We start from the raw sequence: 18,074 nt of genomic DNA, 5'->3' as shown, positions 1-18,074 counted from the left end.
CTCTGCGCTGTGGTGTGTGTGTGTGTGTGTGTGTGTGTGTGTGTGTGTGTGTGTGTGTTATGCGTTGTGTGCGAGAAAAGCGCAAACATACCGGTGATACAAAGTTTCCATGCAGATATTTATAGCTTCGTGTTCTGCTGATTTGAAGCACAAGCGCAAGGGAGAGACGAGGCACGATATTGTTGTTGTTTTTTTCCTCGTTGTTTTCTTGAGTCTGCAAGAAGCTGTGTGTGGATTCGGGACACGATCTGTGTTTCCACAAACAGACTTAAGAGTGCATCGTACATTGTATACTGTATATATAGTTTCTAGCTTGTGTTCATTGATCTTGAACTTGTGATCTACTTTCCTTGAAGCCCTTTTCCTGTGGACTGTGTGGAACAGCTGCTCATAAGTCACTCTGAATGTGACTGTCAGTACAAACTCTGATTCTTCAATTTGCAGTGATAATAATATCTCTGACCCCATTCTGTTTGTGGGCCTGACTCACCATCAACCCCTTCAAACCCGTACTCACTCCCAAGACGTCACATTTTGCCGCTTTGTCAGTAGCCCTGAAACGTCAAGTTTTGACATGACTGGACGCCATGGCGACATAACTCACAAAAACTATGCGGAGAGACAAAAAAGAATTGGGATTGATGATCACGAGAGGTTGCGGTTAGTAGCCAAGCTTTGCTACCAGGTTAGCCACCGAAACAGCTGGCCAAAATCTTGATTTGAGTAGTATTTGCAACTTCAATACGTGCCTTTTAGTTGTTGTAGTCTTATAGACCAATTATTTGTTTACTAACATTGAGACTGGACGCACAGGTGATTGTTTCACGCAATCAATTCCCAACCTGTTATTTCGGGCTGCGCTGGTTTCAGCGCACCCCAACCCCCTCTTCTGTGTTGGCTAGTGAGGCGCGTCCTAGCGAGACCTGATAGAATGGGTTTCATTGCACGCATACTGGTTGCACGCATACTGGTTCTTATCAGTGTGACGTCGTCTGTTAAGGGGTCTATAGTGAAGCATTAGGGAGTAGTGATGAGCGGGCCGACCCGTAACCCGCGGGTCCCGCGGGTCAACCCGCGGCGCGGGTGGTCGAGTCAGGATTTCAGAGGCAATTATGCGGGCTGCGGGTGAGTGGGTCAGCCGCTCTCACACGAAAAAAAAAAAAAAGCCTCTTTTGAACAACATGCTTGTTTATTTAGCCCATGACAATGTTGTGCTACTGTAGACATTTAACGCGACTTTGGGTACTTAAAAGAGCACTTTTATTATTATCTTTTTTTTCTCACCGCGGGTCGCCATAAATTTATATATGGGTTCGCGGGGCGGGTTGAGGCGAGTTGGGTTCCGTGGCGGGGCGGGGCGGGTCATGAAAAAAACGACCCGCACATCACTATTAGGGAGTGAAAATGACAGAGTGGCAATAACTGACGCCTATCTGTGAGAATGTGTTGACCCCTTCAACCCCAGCGTGCCTATTCTGGGGGCACGCTGGGGTTGAACGCGACACGCTGTGAGCTTGTAGATCAGCTATTTTTGGCGAACGGATTTGATACGGAGCCACAATCAGGTCCAGTTTACTAAGGGCAGCTTCACTCCTAGAGTTAATTAAGTACACTGGTGTGATTTCGGGGGTGAAGTTGTAACATTGTTGCATTTTTTCCATTTGGTTCCGTTTGCATTCACACCTACTAGTGAACTGAACTCTGATGCATTTGGAGGCAAACCGAGACCCCCGTGTTTTTGGCAGACCAGGGTTCATTTGTTTGATCCACACCACCAGAGTTCGTAACAGCGTTCACACACCATTGGCGCACACAAACCACACTTTCCAACAATACACTCCAGGGTTTGTTTTTTGAAAGAAAAATAAAAGATACCTCAAAATCATTTGTTCCAGAAACCCCCAGAAGCGAAGATTTGAGTTTTCAAAGAAATCTAAAATGACACAGATGCGTTCTCAGTCTTAATGGGTTAAGTTCCTATTATTGGTATCACAAAGAAACCCCCTGTTTCAAGGTTTTAAAGACAATTTAAAACCATTAATATAACAAAACCTTACTTTTGTTATATTAATGTTTTGCCAATTGTTTGAGGGCCCACTTGCAATATCCTCGCCGTCCATCAGTTGTCCCCGGAACCACAGGTTGAGAATCACTGCATGGTCTAGAGAGGGTTTTATGTGGTTATAGGCTGGTGTAGTGTGACTGACCACAGGTCACTGGAGTGCTGCCTAGTCTCACCCTCAGCGTGGTGAGAGTGATAGTGAACCAGACAGGTCTCTCACCTATAGCCTGGTAAACCACCCCGGTGTCCACTTTGGTGGTTTCTTGAACTCTTGAACTCTTGACTGTCACCCTCAGTGTGGTGACAGTGTGTGATTCTGAATCAGACAGCTGTCTCTCACCCTTACTTTGACCAACGCATTCTCACAACCCTTGATGCCAAACGGGTGAACGATGGGTGATACATGAACCTTGGTCAATGTTCACGTCAATGATTAGTTCAAATGATTAGTTCAAATGATTAGTTCAAATGATTTGTTCAAATGATTCGTTCAAATGATTCGTTCAAATGATTCGTTCAAATGATTCGTTCATGTCTAGTGAAAAACAACTCAACCGCTACGCTGTCTGTCTGTCGCGGGAACAGACCGCCCTCCCGTCCTGTGTACGGGGGGAGGGGGTGGGGGGGTATGGACGAAAGCGTGAACGTAACAGCTTCAGGAAGTGAACGGGTTCGTTCTCGTTCACGCCAAAGAACTAGTTATTTTGAAGGAATCGATCATGAACGACCCATGACTAATATATATTTCATTGCTGGCTCTTTGGCCACAACAGTGATGATGATGGACTAATTGATTCATTACCATTGGTTACCTCTAATAGGCCGACAGCCTACTTATAGCCAACATGGGCAACCTGCATTCAGCGTTGAGGAGGGTCTGAGGACCCAAACGTCCGCTCCTTGTGTCACATTTTTCACTTTGTAATTTAAAAATACTATTTATTTTTTTCATGTTAAGAGCCTCAACGTCCTATTGTCAGAGTGTGAACCTTTTCTGTTATTTGTGGACTTTTATTCTGGTCTCCGCAACTGGCTTTAAAGGGACAGCCCCCCCCCCCCCCCCCCCCCCAAATGACTTTTTCTCTATTGATTAGTCACCCCATTGAGACTTAAATTCATGGATCTTTTCTTGTTTTTGTCTCATTATTGGCTTAGGAATGAGACAAAAACAAGAAAAGATCCATGAATTGAAGTCTCCATGGGGTGACTAATCAATAGAAACAAATACTTTTTTGGGGTGAACTTCCCTTTAATTTTAGTAATCCTCGAGTTTAGAGCGTAGACTTTTCTACCTTCATTGGTTCAGTGTAAAGCACTGCTACCCTCACCTTGTATGAGCAACATATGAGCCACGGAAAAGAACAGTGATTGTGATGAAGAGTAACGTTCGGTGTTTTGGACTCTTCTTCTTCTTCTTCTTCCGTTCAGGACGAGAAGTCGACGTTCTTCCAGTTCGGGGCGGCTCTGCAGCAGGAGGCTCTGCTGATGCTGGGCATCATGGAGGAGTACGACTGGCACGTCTTCTCCATCGTCACCTCCAAGTTCCCCGGATACCAGGACTTCATCAGCACGCTGAGGGTCACCGTGGACCACAGGTGATATGGGACACACACACACATACACACACACACACACACACATACACACATACACACACACACACACACACACACACACACACACACACACACACACACACACACACACACACACACACACACACTCACACCGTATTTGCCCCCCCCCCCTTCCAGTCAAAGTTTGACGTCTTGGGAGACGTTGCCAGTGTTGCCAGATTCTGTGAGAGAAACAAGCAACCGGGTCTAGGAAAACCAGCCCAAAAGAAGCAACTCTGGGCCACATGAGTACTTTAACATGTGCATCAGCTATTTGAAAATAGCAGATCTACAAGCTCACAACGCGTCGCGATGCGACGCGTTGTGAGCTTGTAGATCGGCTATTTTCAAATGAAATCTTGTGGGGAAATTTTTTATGAGCAGATTTGGCAACCCTGGACGTTAGACACACACACACACACGCACACACGCACGCACAAACACACACACATGCACACATGAACACAAATTGTTTTTTGTGTGTCGTCCACTTTTGATGGAAAGTCTGTAGATTTAGGGGACAAGTGGCACCCACAGGACCACAGGTGATATAGGACACACACACACACACACACACACACACACACACACACACACACACACACACACACACACACACACACACACACACACACACACACACACACACACACACACACACACACCCTCACATTGTGTTCATGTCATCCACTTTTTGATGGAAACCCCGTGGAGTTGGGGGACATGTGGCTACAGGTACCATCCATCATGTGTTGTGTTGTTGTGTTGTGGCTGTATAGTTTCGTGCGGTGGGACCTGCAGAGCGTGGTGACGCTAGACGCCATCGACGGGGACCAGAACTCTAAATCACACATCGCCCTGAAGAGGATCCAGAGTCCTGTCATCCTGCTGTACGCCTCCAAGGATGAAGCTATGTGAGTATATATACCTGTCTGTCCCTCTCTCTGTCAGTGGTGGGAAAAGTACTCAAATGTTTAGTAAAAGTATCAATAGTGCAATGTAAATGGTGCATTTATATATCGCTTTTATCCACAGCGCTTCACATAGATTGTGCATTACATTTGTAGCTCCTCTCACAACATTGATGACACAGGTCGGGTTCTTTATAAACGGGCATTTATTGCTTCAGGCATTCTCCTCATCCCTCAGTCATGCCGTGAGAACTATATTCACACAAAATAATAAGCATACAATCAATACATTGCAAGTACATAACATAACATACATAACACTACAAGACATGTAGAAATGCGCGGGTTAAACACAACGGCAACATCAAAGCAAATCTAAAAATAGAATACCTCGTTGGCCGCTTGTTGTGGAAAAGAGTTTCTTCGTGCTTTGGTTTGTTAAAGTCCTCAGAATGTCCTTTTGACCGTCTGTCCTTGGTTTCAGACGTCTTAAATAACTTTAGCAGCGCGATATCACATAAACTGCAAGTTTACAGAGCTTTAGTCGACCAGGTTTGTTTGCACCACCTGTCAGTAATGACATGCAATCATGCGTCAATCAGTAATGGTCCGCGGGGTGCTACTGACAGACAGATTTGTACCTCAAAATTGTACTTAAGTACAGCGTAAGTAAATGTACTTAGTTACTTTCCACCACTGCTCTCTCCACGTCTCTCTCTCTCTCTCTCTCTCTCTGTCCCTGCGTGTGTCTGTCTCGAGACTCAATAATTCATAGCCTTTTCAATGAAACATTGGATGACATTTTGTCTAGACAAAACAAAACAATGCAATACAAATGCACTTCACAGACTCCAAGATGTGCTTTGTTACATCTCATATATACACAAGTACACAAGAGTAGGAATAGCCATGTTTGTACATCCTACTATAATTCTAGTAACCTCTGTAGTGGTGAGTAGGTGCGTAGGTGAGTACGTGAAGATACCCGGTTCTCCTCACTGGCTGGACCAATTGCTCTGATTTTGCACACAGCCATTGACCATTACCATCTGAACACAACTGTGGAGCCCGTTTTTCAATTTCATCAAAGCTCAGCTTCTTATTAGCGTTTTTGTGTCAAACACTGTCGCCATGGTTACGGGGCTGCCCAGCTATGGAACGAACTGCCTCCCGGGTTGCCAGATCATGTGCGCATATCCCCCCACGGCTGCGCTGCGCCGACCGGGTATGGTCTAGTTAATCATAACTAGTCCAAGAGGTGCACACACACATCCACACAAGTAAAGACTATTTTGACGGGGTGGTGGATTAGAATAGATAACACTGTAGAGAAGGAGAAGGGTCTGCACACCGTCCTTAATGCTCCCAAAAACATGTGTTTATCGAAGCGGTAAAAACGCTTACCGCTTTAATAAATGAATATTCTTGGGAGCATTAAGACGGTGTGCGGACCTTGTCCTTCTCTACATTAATCATAGCACACTTTGAGGGGCTTTAAGCCTTACCACCATAACACATTATCGTTACGGCCGGGCAGAAACCTCTTATCTGTATATCTTAAAGACGGGGTGCCGTGATTTTCAGTGACCCCCCCCCCCCCCCCCCTAAAACATAATCATCAGGTATTATGGTTATACTAGGAGGAAGTTTTTTTTCAAAAAAGTGTACAGAAATTGTTAAAAAAATTTTTTTATGTGGACACGCCTCCAGTTCATTAAATATACCTGGTGCTCACCTTAGCTAACCTGACCCTGCCAGAGGTGGCGGTATTGAGTAACCAGGTTCCTCAAGACAGCTACATCTGAGATCGCTCAAGGGGTTGAGCTAACGCCGTACCGCTCCCGGTACGGACCAATCAGCGTGAGCTAAGGGTGGGAAGCGGCTGTGACGCCATATAGAAGCGACTGTTGTTTTGTAGTTTCTTCACTAGTCAACATGGCCGCTACCATGAGCAACACCGATATGACGATAGATGCTGCAATAACATTAGTTATTTCTCAACTGGACAATATTTCTTCTTTGAAAGAAGAGCAAAGTATGGCACTGAAGGCTTTTCTGCGTGGAAAAGATGTTTTTGCTCTCCTCCCGACTGGCTTCGGCAAGAGTTTAATTTACCAACTAGCTCCACTGGTAGCGAAAGAACTGGGGACGAAGCCGAAGCCTATATTGATCGTCTCCTTTGACTGCCCTCGTAGCAGATCAAATCAAAGAGGCTACGAATCTGGGACTCTATGCTGGGCAACTCGTAGATAATGCAGCACACACCGACATCCTCGACGGCCGATGTCAGCTGGTCTTTGGTAGCCCGGAGACGTGGTTACTGGAAGATAAATGGCGTGATATGCTTTCCTCACAAGTGTATCGTGAAAACCTACTGGGCATTGTCGTCGATGAAGTTCACGTCGCATACAAATGGTAAGCTAAACGCCGTTAAATGGCTGTATAGTGTAATTGTTACACTACACATACACTGTAATGTTAAACTGTAAAACAAAACAGAGCAGCGTGTTTCTAAATACGGTTACAGTAGTTCAAAGACGAAGTGTTGTAACATTTATGTTTTATTTAGGTCAAACATTATATTATAAACAATAAGCTAACACACACAAACAGACCAAATGTTAAACACAGATCTTACTGTCACTGTATTGTTGTAATGCAACTATGCACGTTACTATTGCTGCTACCTAGACTCAATGTAGGATTTCTTTTTCTTTCAACCAGGGGACTGGGTGTTGCTGTCCAAGTGTAGTTATTTGTCATGTAAAGAAAATACAGTATGATATGTGGAAATGTCAGTCTTTACCTGAAGCTACCCGATAACATAAATAACCTAATTATTTCCCCTTTATAACACTATAGAAAGTGTAGCCTACAGCAGTTCTTCATTAATGCTTGTTTGCTGATATATGTGCACTTATTGTCTTTCAGGTTTACCTGTTTTAGCGTTGACAGCATCTGCTGATAACAAGAACAGAGGCCGTGTGACCAGGATGCTGAATATGGAGGAGGCAACTCTCGTGACTGTTAGCCCAAACAGGGTTCCTGCTGATAACTTGAACTGTATGGACTGGGTAGTAAAGGAGGTCAAAGATAAGGGGCTATCAATGTCTCCCATCATAATCTATTGCAGAACACTGAAGTTAGTTGGGAGAGTGTTCACCTATCTTAAAGCAGAATTGGGAGAAGATGCTTGGGTTAACAGAGACCAGGATCAGAAGGCTGAGAACCACCTTATAGGAATCTTCCACAGCAACACACTGTCAAAGTACAAAGACAGAGTTTTGGCCTCCTTTAGTGGAGAGGGAGAGGGGAGCTGCCGAGTGGTTGTTGCAACAACAGCTCTTGGGAGCGTTATTATGATTCCCACACCGCGTCGTGGCAAACCCGCTGAGCGGGCGCTGTGATTGGTCAGTAGTCGCTGTGATTGACAGTTCTCGTTTTTGCTACTATGCCTATACCTAACCTCAACCCTAACCCTAACCTCAGTAAAACTATGCCTAAACCTAACCCTAACCCTAACCCTAACCTCAGTAAGACTATGCCTAAACCTAACCCTAACCCTAACCCTAACCTCAGTAAAACTATGCCTGCCGGGGAGCCAATCAGACACGTAAGGCGGGTCTAAATCCAGGACGCGGCGTGGGATTCATAATAACGCCTCTTGGGATGGGCTTGAATTTCCCTGGCATGCAAGGGAAATGTAGAGTGGTAACACAAGAGGACAAATCTCTTATCCGGGAAATGTTAGAGGAGTATATGAGTTGTTTAGAAAAAGACACAGCACATGTCTACACTAGCAAGTCAGCATGTACTGGTTTCAGTGCTGAGCTCATGGATGCAGTAGTAGAACGCTGCACACACATATTTGACTTGTCTTACATTCTTAGAAACCTTCCCGTATTCAGAAAAAAACATGCAAGAGAAATTCTGCTAATCATCAATGAAGTCTTTGGTGACATTGAGGATGTAGAGCCTTCTTCTCAAGAGGGTAGCTTCACTGAGCCAGACATCGATTATACAGGGTATTTTGATGAAGATGATGAGGACTTTGAGATGGGAACACAGCACAGCAGCTCAGAATCGTCTGACGAATAAGCAGTTGGCCATTAAAGGCTCTTATAAGACTCACATTGGTTGTCAATTAAAGCTGTGGAATATTTAGTTGACTGAATGCTCATGATTAAAATGGTTTTGTATGTAATTTGAACATAAGCAAGTGATTAAAAGTTTGTCGCTGCAAAAAATCTGGTGGTTTCTTTTCCAGGTATGCAAATATATCACTTTTATATTGATAACCTTTTATCACAAAATAAGTACATCATTGTTTTACATCTGTCCTGGTACTGCGGTATGCAAATATATCACTTTTATATTGATAACCTTTTATCACAAAATAAGTACATCATTGTTTTACATCTGTCCTGGTACTGTATGTCACCCTTTTCACTATGCATGATGACTCTTGATCCCTGCTTCCCCCCCCCCCCCCCCCCATGTTAAAATTGATTGTTTCAAATCATTAGGCTAGAGGCATTGATCAGTTTGCCATTTTACAGATGGGATCCAACTTTGATACTGTACAAACATGTTATGATGTTGTTTTAGAAAGTAAACATGAACAAGTGAGGCAAATTAAAATATTTATTTATAGAAAAAACAACTAAATGCTATAGTTGCGCATACTCAGGTAGGGGAAAATCACAACAATATATATATAACAGGATTATAAAAACAATACAAACATGCGTAGCCTATATTCAATAGGTATATGTACACTCTCATATCCCTTTCAAGTACCCTTTGTTAAACAGTGCAAATTCGAGATACATATTTTCTGTGTGTTAAAGTAATGAGAAAAATAAAGATGCACTTGGTCCAGTCATTGATGAACAGCAACAGTGAATTATTGCAACATTTTTGACTACTTGGCAGCAGTTATTGCACAGACTTTTATAGCACAATGAGATATACGTTATCTAAAGTGTATCGTGGACATGTTGAAAGACTGTAAGGCTATATTATTGACTGACTCAGACTCAAGAGTAAAACGCTTTAACGCTGAGAGGAGAGTCTGGTGACCACAGGCAGGATGCCTCAGGTGACGTCGGTGTTTCTGCTGTAGCGGTAGCCGTTTCTGGAGGTCTTCTGTCTTTGTCCTCTTTTTCCCATCGCCTTAAAATGGAAAAATCTTCTTCCATTCTTTGAAGCAAGCGAAGACATGACCTACATCCGACACGATACGGAGGGGTCTTTAAACAGCGTTAAACCTAACGCTATCAGGCGTTCGTTAATACTTGTTTCGTTTGCAAGCTTAGGCTTATCAAATATCTTCCTTGTACCCGTTAAAATACCTTTTATGCGCAAATTCGTGTTACAAAATCTCCGACCTCCATGATAACTTTTTTTAGCAACTTCTTGAGAGTTCTTGTTATGGTGAAATACTGAACTACGGTGTTGACTTCCTGGTGTCGCGACGACCATACGTCACGTAGACACATCGATATGATTGGTTGTGTTTGCACGCCCACACGGTGATAGACAGACGGTCCCATCCAATCATCTACCAAGTATCTTGAAAAAAAGGAACAGCCCCGTCATCGAATTGGCTCCCGAGATCCCAGATCCAAATAAGCTGTGAAACAATGTGTGGAGCAAGCTGTTTGGATCTGGTAGCGTCAGGTTACACCTTAGCACCTCCTCCACCACCTTAGCACCACCCACCTGTCCTAGTCCCTCCTCCTCCTCATGCCCATTATATGATAATGAGGGGGAGGGTATGTTTTTACTATGTCACTAAAGCGCTGTTTCTCTATTGGCACGTTTGACCCTTAAGGTTTCAGCCTCCAGAAAGAAACTCCAAATAGTCAGAGAAGACATCAAACACCATAAAAACACCACCGGGGTGCTTAATGAAGTTCTATCAACCTCATAGACACATGAAAAACAGAAAAAGTGCAAAAACATGGCACCAGCTCTTTAACTTTTAATTTTTTTTTTTCCATAATGTTTTGTGTCCCACAAAAGTATCAAAAATAGCAGATCTACAAGCTCAAAACGCGTCGCATTGCGATGCTTTTTGAGCTCTGCTATTTTTTTTATCCTGAAAATCTACAGTTTTGGACGTATGAGTTTCCACCCGATAGCCACGATATACAATATCATGACGCTGGCTGCTCCTGACTGAGCAGCCAGTTTCAATGGAAAGTCTGTGGAATCGAGCGTCTTCACGCTTTTGCTTAGCATCGCGTTGCTCAAAAGCAAAAAAAGGCGTGGCGTCAAAGTTGAGAAAACTTCAACTTTGAAGCTAGTGCACTAAGTGTCCAGCCAATCATCGCCCTCCTCTGCCTCTGATTTCTCACCGACACACTCCAGGGACAGAAAATGTTTCTCCCGGTCCATCAGAGAACAGATTAAAACCCATAAATACTGCACCATGTGATTATATTTTTACTTTACTACATGGGTCTTCAACAGGGGTCCGGGACCCCTAGGGGGTCCTCAGAGTTACTACAGGGGGTCCGCCAAATATTTGTGTGGTATGATTTTTTTTTTTCACCAACCACTTGAACCTTATATCATCCCTTTTCTTAGGGGAACATTAGCCAAAAAGGTATAGGTCTAAAGGGAAAAAAGAGTAGACAAAGTAATTTCTTTTAATCTGAAACACAATTTTATGCAATATAGAGGGGGTCCCTGCTTTATCTCTCTCTCAGTTAGGGGGTCCTTGGCCTGAAAACTTTGAAGACCCCTGCTTTACTACATTTAAAATTACGGGGCCAGGCTTCCAGCATGGACCCGTATTGTTATTCGCATTATTCCATTTCTTCTTCTTCTTCTGCCGTTTTTGCCAGTTCTGGCTGAACCGTGCATACGCTTTTTATGAAACTCGGCCATATGATAGATGGTCATGAAAAACGATCAAAAAATAAATCTCACAATCTTTCGTCAAAAGGTGGCGCTATAGCACTCAGTTGAAAATGCCAACTTTGAACAGGTACAACTCATGCCCTGTTTTACCTACAGCCATAAAACTTCAATACACACATGCGTCTCCTCATGATGAACAACTTTCACGCTCTGACTTTTGACCTCTGACCCTTAGATCTCCCACCATTTCGAACTATATGAAAAACAGTTAAAACCTATCTCCTCCTGGGATTTTTGAGTAATCTGCACGAAACTTTTTACACATGAACTTTGGACCTATACCAAAAAACGTTTGCAAAATATCTTCCATAAGTGAAAAAATGAAGCTTTAATGAGCCAATGAATATTGCAGTTTTATGACAATTATTCATCTGCCCCTAACACATACATGCAGACTTACCATTCTTTGAAACTTTGCAGAAATGTAAAGGGCCATTCCAAATATCACTGAAACCAATCTTACTCCAATTGGTCAAACGGGGGCGCTATAGCAATTTTTTGAAAATTGAAACTTTAAACAGGCAAAAGTCATGCCTCGTTTGGCCGACAGCCATTAGACCTGCTTACACATGTGCCTTGACTAATGAGGAACACATCTATCACGTTGACCAGTAAGCACCGCCCTCAGATTGTCCACAATCTTGAGCAGTTTGAAAAACACTTAAACCCAGGATTTTTCAGCTATTTGCGTGAAACTGTATCATCTGTGTGATCTCCTTTCACAGGCTCTTGTCTGTTGGTGGCTTCTCGCTTAAATGTGTGCCCCACAACCTGAAGGTCACCAGTTCAAGCCTCACTTGGTGCAGACTTCATCTAAGTTGCATTTCACACAACATGACTATCAATGAATACATCTGCAATTGTTAAAGATAACATGAAATACTTAATTGAGTGTTTTTTACATACAGCTGATCTCACAACTTTTCAGATAGCAATGAGAGTATGTTTTTTCAATGTATAACATACTTCATTGTGAAAATAGCCGATGTACAATCTGACAACTTTTAATGGTTTGTGAGCTTGTAGATCGGCTACTTTCACTAGTTTTGCTTCTGAGGAGATGTACAATTTCTTCATTGGTAAATGGTTTGTGAACGAGTGATCTTAGTGTTAGTGAAACAGGGGCTTGGGTCATGACAGAAGGCAAGCGTTTGTCATCCTCAACAGACAACATCAGCCTGGACAAAGCTATAGCACTATAGGTAGTGTTGCAGCTACCTAAGAGTGCCTCACGACCGCAAGGTTGCTGGTTCAAGCCTCACTTGATGCACACTCATTTAAGTTGAATTGCAAAAAACATGACTCAATAAATTCCGTTTCCATGGCTCTCTCTCTCTCTCTTCAATCTATTCCGTTTCCATGTCTTTCTCTTCAATCTATTCCGTTTCTCTCTCTCTCTCTCTCTCTCTCTCTCTCTCTCTCTCTCTCTCTCTCTCTCTCTCTCTCTCTCTCTCTCTCTCTCTCTCTCTCTCTCTCTCTCTCTCTCTCTCTCTCTCGCTCTCTCTCAGGGGCGGCCATAGCTGAGTGGTTAGTGAGCCCGCCTAGGGAGCCAGAGGCTCTGGTTGCCCCAGGTACGATTCCAGGCCAGGTCAGCAAATGTGTTGATGAAATTTGTCATCGACACAAGCAAGACTCTTAACCCCTAATTGCTCACAGGCCCTCATTGGAAACAAGACCACAAGGACTTTCATGAACTGACCTGTTAAAGGGATTATCATTTCTCTTTCTCTCTCCTGGCCCCGTATTATCGCTGCTTGCAGCTATATTTTTACTTGTTTTATATACTAATCTGTATATATAAAATATATATTCTCTAGCGATTCGCTTAGTTACACCAACATTGTTCTTGTGAAGCAAGCTTTGTGCTGGGTGCAGGCAGCTGGTCACTGGATTGCTGACAGCCAGCACCATACTGCTGTCATTTGGTCGTGTGGACTAGAAACACTCACTCAATACTTTTTTGCAACTGGAAGAAACTAACTGCTGTATGCACATAGTAGCGAAACGTTTTAAATCAGGGGTCTTCAACAGGGGGTCCGGGACCCCTAGGGGGTCCTCAGAGTTACTACAGGGGGTCCGCCAAATTTTTGTGTGATATGATTATTTTATTTTACATTAACCACTTGAACCCTAGCATTCCTTTTTCTGATGAGAACTTTAGCAAAAAAATAGCAGATCTACAAGCTCACAACGCCTCGCGCTTTAGCAAAAAAATAGCAGATCTACAACGCCTCGCGCTGCGAGGTGTTGTGAGCTTGTAGATCGGCTATTTTTGTGGAGTAGAGGGAAAAAAGAGCAGCAAAAGTTTATCTGAAACACAATTGTATACAATATAGAGGGGGTCCCTGCTTCATCCCTCTCTCAGCTAGGGGGTCCTTGTCCTGAAAACGTTGAAGACCCCTGTTTTAAACTAACAGTTGTAGCTCGATACAGACACCTAAACATACTGTAAATAAACACCCAGGACAGCTCTGGCAGCGGGTGGTCTTTCTGCCCAGACAGCAGGGCTGATGGTGGGTGGGCAGAGAGAAGTACAGACGGACTCGTTGCTGGTCACTCGCAGCTTGCTTGTAAACAATCTATAAATTCTAGCCTATAAATAGGTCATGTAGTTAATCAATATCGATTTGTTTCCTCATCTACAGCTTGTAGTTTACGTACATCTTTGATTTAAAAATCACACCCGGTGTGAAGTGAGTGGTGCCTTTGATGAGCCCCGTATTGACCCCCGTATTGATGTTGTCATCAATGTTTGTGGACATACATACATACATACATACATACATACATACATACATACATACATACATACATACATACATACATACATACATACATACATACATAAATGCACTACTTTACATACAGTCAGTGTGTTCAGCTCAACAAGCAGACACACACGGTGACAACTGTCACTCATGAGCTTGGACACGCCCAGGTCTGAGTAGGCCGACGCCTGTTTAGTAACTATAACTCGTACTAGAGACTGAAAGGGAACTCCATATTCGGGGATGGCTGACATCATAGTGGATGATGCAAGCCTTGAGGCAGCTTAGATAAAAAACTGGACCACATCACACTACCAATTTTCAACCAGTCTGCGTACATAGCTTTTTATCTGTTTTCCTTACTTTTTTCTTTGGATCGGACAAACATGGCTTCTGCTGAGTGTTCCACCAAGGTGGAGCTGACAGTCACCTGTGACAATCTGTTGGACAGAGATATTTGCTCAAAGTCCGACCCTCTGTGTGTCCTGCTGACCAGCAGCAGCGCACAGTCCCAGTGGTGTGAACTGGGCCGCACGGAGAAGGTGCACAACTCCCTCAATCCCAGGTTTGCCCGAAAGTTTGTCATGGATTACCACTTTGAGATGGTCCAGAAACTGAAGTTTGGGATCTATGACATCGACAACAAGACCGTGGACCTGAGCGACCACGACTTCCTGGGAGAGCTGGAGTGCACTCTGGGCCAGGTGGTGTCCAGTAGGAAATATACCCGACCGCTGGTCCTGAAGAGCAAGAAGCCTGCTGGAAAAGGGACCATCAGCATCACTGCTGAAGAAATAAAAGACAACCGTTTGGTGAACTTTGAGGTGGAAGCCAGGAAGCTTGACAACAAGGATTTCTTTGGCAAGTCCGACCCGTACCTGGAATTCTACAAGCAGACGGACACCGGCTGGCAGCTGGCCCACAGGACAGAGGTGGTGAAGAACAACCTGAATCCATCGTGGAGACCCTTCGCCGTCCCGCTGCAGTCTCTCTGCGGAGGAGACGTCGAGAAGCCACTGAAGGTGGAGTGTTACGACTACGACAACGACGGCTCGCACGACCTCATCGGAAACTTCGAGACCTCGCTGGCACAGCTTCTGGAAGCTTCCAGAACCTCCCCGGCGGAGTTTGAATGCATCAACGGTGCAAAGAAACAGAAGAAGAAGGGCTATAAGAACTCTGGCGTCGTTAGCGTGAAGGTTTGCCAGGTGGTGAAGGAGTATACGTTCCTGGATTACATCATGGGAGGCTGTCAGCTCAACTTCACCGTGGCAGTTGACTTCACGGGCTCCAACGGGGACCCCCGGTCCCCCCAGTCTCTCCACTACATCAGCCCGCAGGGTGTCAACGAGTACCTATCTGCCATCTGGTCTGTGGGTAACGTCATCCAGGACTATGACAGTGATAAGATGTTCCCAGCCTTCGGCTTCGGAGCCCAGGTTCCTCCGTCGTGGCAGGTTTCCCACGAGTTCCCCTTGAATTTCAACCCATCGAACCCGTTCTGTGCCGGCATAGAAGGGGTGGTGGAAGCCTACAGGGCATGTTTGCCTCAGGTGAAGCTCTACGGTCCGACCAACTTCTCCCCCGTCATCAACCACGTGTCCGGCTTCGCCAAACAGGCTCTCCAGCAGACCGCCGCGTCGCAATACTTCGTCCTGCTCATCATCACGGACGGCGTGATCACAGACATGGACAGGACGCGCAGCGCCATCGTCAGCGCCTCGCGGCTGCCCATGTCCATCATCATCGTAGGCGTGGGCGGGGCCGACTTCGGCGCCATGGAGTTCCTGGACGGAGACGACGGTCGCCTGCGCTCTCAGACCGGCGAGACCGCCATGAGAGACATCGTCCAGTTTGTGCCCTTCAGACAGTTCCAGAACGCTCCCAGCCAGGCTCTGGCCCAGAGTGTACTGGCCGAGTTACCTCAACAAGTGGCCTCCTTCTTCAGTTTATTCAAACTGAAGCCGCCCCTTGATCCCAACCCTTAACTCTTTCACTGCCAGAGTATATACATACACTGCCACACTGTCAGCAGTTTTCGTGTTTTTTTAACCTTTTCAACTGGTCACAGAAAATGAAGATCCATTATGATCTATCATCGGACCGTTTGCAAACACAAACAGTTTCAGTGGCCGTCCCCCAGAGGAAAACAAATCACCCTTGATGGTGCCTTACCTTGTCGCCGCACGCGAAAACGGCATCTTCCGTCAAAAATGCACGTCTTTCCCAACCGGCCACAGAACATTTATATTCATTATGATCGCTTGTCAGACCGTGTCAGACCGCGATCACTGTTCGTCAGACCGCGATCACTGTTCGTCGTCCAGAGAAAAAAAATTATAACCGGGACTGTCCCTTCCTTTGATAGAGCCCATGTCTAACCAAATGCAGGGCTAAACAAATCAATATAGCTGTTCCCAGGAAACCGCTGAACAGGAAGTGGACGGAGGCGGAAATCTTGGGATGACGTGATAGAGGACAGTGCGATCTTTTATAAAACCACTAAAAAAGAATTGGACGGGAATTCCCGTCCATGGCAATGAACGAGTAGGGGACAAGCGCTGACTTCACAATGTCCCAGACCGGTTAGTGTCGTTTCCAATTTCATATACTAACATCAGCCTGTCTCCAAACCCTGCTGCCACCAACACGCCTAGTAGGACCCATAGTAGCACCATGGCAAAGGACTAACAGTCACCCAACAACACAAACCAAACACAAACTTCTAGTACAAGGAAGCCTCTGCTGTTCTTTTGTGACGCCCCCATACTCTTTTTTTTTTCTTCTTGCAACACGGTTCTTATATTCAATGATGTAAAGAAAGCAATTTTTTTTCATGAAAAACAACAACATATAGCCTGGGGAAGATGTTGTCTACATCGTCTGAGAAATATCTGCACTGTAGTACTGTTTGTTGTAACACCCTCCCCACACACACACACACATACACACACTTGAGAGAGACAGGTTGTTGCGACACCATTGTGTGTGGGCGGCAGTGGCTCAGGAGGTACATGTAGAAGGTTCCCGGTTCCCAGTTTCGCACTCATGAGCTTGTAGATCAGCTATTTTTGTATTTCTTTATCGTTTCAAACTCAAATCTTTGCTTCTGCATGGGGATCCCTGGAGCTAAATATTTTGAGGTGGGGGTCCGTGGCCTATTACATATCATTTTGGGTGGTCCTTGACATGAAAAGGTTTGAGAACCACTGATATAGCAATATAGTATATAGTTGTTTTACTGTAGAATCCCCAGACGCAAAGATTTGAGTTAAAAGCAAAAAATATATACTGTATATATTCAAAGATTTGCACAAAGTTTCAAAAAATAAATAGCAGATCTACAAGCTCATAGCGCGCACTCTGCCACGCTATGAGCTTGTAGATCTATTAATTAATATACCTGGCATTGCATTTGTTAATGGTTAATGATGGTTGTCTAATAGTGCCGAGCAGGGAGGAAAAATGTAGCAGAGCCTGAATGCCAAGATGAAATATTACATCCACACTTGTATTCTCATTCTTTAATATTGGTTAAATCTATTTGTTCTATAATATTGGCTCAACTATTCGTTAGTTATCTGACTGAAATACGGCTTAATGATAATCATTTACAATCCAGGCATTTAGCTGGTCAGTTTTGCCTGCACAAATTGGCATTGCTAGGAATGCTTGGCAACAGTTTGTGTTGTGAGTGAATTCACACCAGAGCTTTGGTCATCTTATATAAGACGTGAAACTGTCTTAACGCAGCGGAATCTACTGTGACAGTCCAAGAGGGAGAGAT

At 44.4% G+C, this 18,074-nt stretch overlaps 2 protein-coding genes across 2 annotated transcripts in view; both read left to right on the top strand.

Annotated features, from left to right (window-relative positions):
* LOC311035178 (glutamate receptor ionotropic, NMDA 2A-like) overlaps positions 1-18,074 on the top strand; it is a gene marked incomplete at both ends in the record, with an annotated part of 279,959 nt that overhangs the window by 113,407 nt on the left and 148,478 nt on the right. The window contains 2 exons of the mRNA XM_084043257.1: positions 3,491-3,657; positions 4,458-4,592. Coding sequence (XP_083899383.1) covers positions 3,491-3,657; positions 4,458-4,592 — 302 coding nt within the window. The remainder of the gene's footprint in view (positions 1-3,490; positions 3,658-4,457; positions 4,593-18,074) is intronic.
* Positions 14,674-16,275, top strand: LOC311065293 (copine-3-like; the record flags this gene model as incomplete). Its single annotated transcript, XM_084085551.1, has 1 exon — positions 14,674-16,275. One exon carries the CDS (start codon positions 14,674-14,676, stop codon positions 16,273-16,275), a length of 1,602 nt encoding a protein of 533 aa, XP_083941677.1.

The sequence above is a fragment of the Gymnoscopelus microlampas genome (genome assembly GCF_963454915.1).
Source record: "Gymnoscopelus microlampas genome assembly, chromosome: 2".
Taxonomy (NCBI): Eukaryota; Metazoa; Chordata; class Actinopteri; order Myctophiformes; family Myctophidae; genus Gymnoscopelus; species Gymnoscopelus microlampas.
Note: the sequence above shows the minus strand (reverse complement) of the source record. Positions and strands in the feature narration are given on the sequence as shown.